At 32.5% G+C, this 3,297-nt stretch overlaps 1 protein-coding gene across 2 annotated transcripts in view; it reads right to left on the minus strand.

Annotated features, from left to right (window-relative positions):
- Window positions 1–1,497: 1,497 nt before the first annotated feature.
- Window positions 1,498–3,297, minus strand: part of LOC143894201 (uncharacterized) — a 2,036-nt gene continuing 236 nt past the window's right edge. The window contains exons 1-4 of one of the 2 annotated variants that reach the window (XM_077400336.1): window positions 2,877–3,297; window positions 2,442–2,616; window positions 2,046–2,323; window positions 1,498–1,964 (exon numbers count right to left, since the gene is read on the minus strand). The exon at window positions 2,877–3,297 is cut by the window's right edge and continues 236 nt beyond it. In XM_077400336.1, the coding sequence (XP_077256462.1) occupies window positions 1,525–1,964; window positions 2,046–2,323; window positions 2,442–2,616; window positions 2,877–3,072 (1,089 nt within the window). In that variant the 5' untranslated portion in view covers window positions 3,073–3,297 and the 3' untranslated portion in view covers window positions 1,498–1,524. The remainder of the gene's footprint in view (window positions 1,965–2,045; window positions 2,324–2,441; window positions 2,617–2,876) is intronic. The other variant, XM_077400337.1, reaches the window with a different exon arrangement.

The following is a 3,297-nucleotide window of genomic DNA, read 5'->3' on the forward strand; positions in this document are numbered from 1 at the left end:
TGCCCTCCTAAAACAGGAAGTCTATACTACAATTACAAACAATTTTTCAGCATAGTGCTGATGGCTGCTGCTGATGCAGAATATAAATTTACTTGGGTCGATATAGGAGATTATGGTGGGTTGTTTGGAAAGTGATTGTATTATGTTCTTTGTTATTAATAGTTAATCTTATACTTGTTGTAGGTAGTATGAGTGACGGAGGCGTGTGGGCTGAATCCGCACTAGGTTCTGCTCTGGAGGACGGCTCTCTTGATCTGCCATTGTCATGTTTCCTCCCCAACACAAATATAATGTTTCCACATTTTTTTGTGGGGGACGAGGCTTTTCCGCTAAAAACTTATATGATGCGGCCATACCCAAAGAGAGATTTAGGTGGTCCTGAGCGAATTTTCAATTATAGACTCTCTAGGGCACGTAGAGTAGTTGAAAATTCTTTTGGCATACTTACTACTAAGTGGAGAGTACTGCGACGTTCCCTGTGCTGTTCTCCTGATAATGCTGAAGTGATAGTAAAAGCATTAATATGCCTCCATAATTTTCTGCTTACTAAGGAAGGAGGTGTTGGTGGACGTTATTGCCCTCGTGGTCTATTAGAACATGAGGTTAATGGTATTGTTGAACCTGGTGCTTGGAGAAATGAGAATAACTCACCCCATATACAAGAATTACATAGAACTGGTTCTAACAATGCTGGAAGAGCAATAATTAATTTAAGGAATGTACTTCGGGATTATGTAAATAGTGACGAGGGCGCAGTTGAATGGCAATGGGACCAAGCTTTTCATAATATAAACATGAATCTCAATTGACTATGTTAATTGTTTATTAACTATTAGTAATATTTTTGATATTGTGTATGAATCTGCATATGAAGTGTTTCGTGTATAACAAAAACTTTGTGTGTCTCATAAGAAATTTATTGCATAGTATAATAAGGTAATAATAAACATATCACATAATAAAAGTACTTATTTATTTAAAATAACATCATTATAGTCCATTATTTATTATATATATCATCATATACCATTTGTCCATATATATATAATGTAACATCCATTATTCTCTATTATTTAACATACATATTATCATCTCTATAAGGAACATGCAACATTAAATAAAAATAGGAAATACGATAATGAACACAAGGATTTCCTTTACCAATCTTAAAGAAATACTGAAAGTAACAATTATCTTCCAAACTAACTAATTATACATGTAGCAGGTCGAACAATCACAGATATAGGAACACTTGGCGTAAGTAATAAAATAATATAAATTCTTGTGCTGTATTACATACGATACACAAATGTCAATAATGTGTATCTTATAATAAACATAAAAACCAAAAGTTGAACGTCATAAGAACTTAAAAAAAGAAATTAAACTGTATTGCTGATATACTGCTAAATTGGCAAAAATTATATATTGCACATAATATTAGAAATAAAATAAAAAAAATCATATAGTGCAAACTCCAATAGAGGTACATATCAGTCAAATATTAATTATTCCTTCATTCTTTTAATTAATGCTTGTTTTTTTTCCAAATTCTATCATAGCATTCAGCAATGTCTGTAGACATTCAGTCTTTTGGTCATCATTTAGATTCTTAAATATAGGCAGAAGACAAGCAAAATATTGAAGATCATCACTTCCACTTGGCTCTTTCAAGGATTGTGTTACTGCGGTAAGTGTTTCCTTCATACAATCAGATGCTTCTGACATACGAGCTGAGCAAGATTCAAGTTTTTTCTTCCTTTTCGTGTAAAATTTATCTGTTGTAGGAACTTTGCGTTTAGACTTCATGCTAGATGAATATTTCTTACTTTCACTTTCGTTAGTAGACATAGATTTTATTTGTTCACAGCTGCTTGATGACAATGTTTCAAGATGTGAAGAATCATTTGTAGAAACCACTGTTATTTCACTACTTAGTGTTTGTGTGAGGAGCGATGCAGAACCTGCAAATTTAAATGTAACATGTAGATTAAATTAATTGAAAACAATTATAACAGAAATATTTTTGAATATATATTATATACTTGGATTTTCAGGTAATATAAAGTCTGCATTCTGCAAAGGCAATGATTCAATTGCAGTACATTTGATTGTGTTTTTATCTGTTTCTCTGGCTGATTTAAGAACCGAATTTCCACTGTTTAAAGGAGAAGCTAAGTGTGAAGGAAAAGCCAAAAGAACCGAATTTCCACTGTTTGAAGGAGAAGCCAAGTTTGAAGAAGAAGCCAAGTTTGAAGGAGAACCCAAAAACGCAGGAGAGATTTGAAGTTGTTTGTTATGAAAATTTGATGTTCTGTTTAATCTGAGACAATAAAACAGGAATGAAAATATTAATCATACTTCAAACATCATATAAGTGCATACAATTATGAATAAGAAAATGAATATATCTTCTATAAATGATATCATTTGTAATTTACTTGTGACGTATATGTGGTATAAGAAATTGCATATCACCCCAGTACTCCCACTCAATTCGTGATATTTTTCCTTTTGCATCAGCTCCGCTCCCACTTGGCATTTTCTGCTTTAACTGCCCCAATTTGCGACTGAATACAGTTCTCAATGATTTCCATTTCTTTTGTACTTCTGTCTCTGAAATTAAAAGTAGAATAAAGATATGTATAATAATTGATTTTAACCAATTTCAAATAATTAATCCATGATTAGCTAGCGGAATAGTCAGATAATATTGGCTATTTCTGCCAATTAATCGAAGTTTAATGAAATAATAGTGTAAACACAACAAGAAATAAATAAAATTATTTGGTGTCTGACAGCTTTGAGGCTATATTGAGGTTATAGATTAAAAGTAACCTCTAATTTTACACAAAGACGGTACATGAAAAACATACCTGATTTATTGAGTAACATTGCAATTATTTTCCAAGCATCATCTTTTTTTTCTTTATTCTTGAAATCTCTTTCACTTTTATTAACTAGGAATTGATTTGCTTTTACGTGTGCAATTAGTGATCGTATATCGGATTCATCCCAATTTTCTCCAACTTCTTCAAACATATCCAACTCGTTTTGCTCTTCAATATCCATTTTGCTTTGTACAAATAACGAAATGCTAAGATATCTACCAAAAATTACATTACACCATTTGTATCACACATAACCTTCATCTGTGGTACTCGTGTTTTCACTTTTCGCGCCCTTCCAAAACTCGATACTTGATTGGCTGAGATGTTGAGATTGCCAGTTGCAGTCGCCAAGAAGTTAAAAGTTGGGCAACTCTCGTTCGGCAACCGCAACTGTCTCTTGCAACCG

This window comes from Temnothorax americanus, unplaced genomic scaffold (assembly GCF_048541705.1).
Source record: "Temnothorax americanus isolate GAGA-0224 unplaced genomic scaffold, ASM4854170v1 Scaffold131, whole genome shotgun sequence".
NCBI classification, from domain to species: Eukaryota; Metazoa; Arthropoda; class Insecta; order Hymenoptera; family Formicidae; genus Temnothorax; species Temnothorax americanus.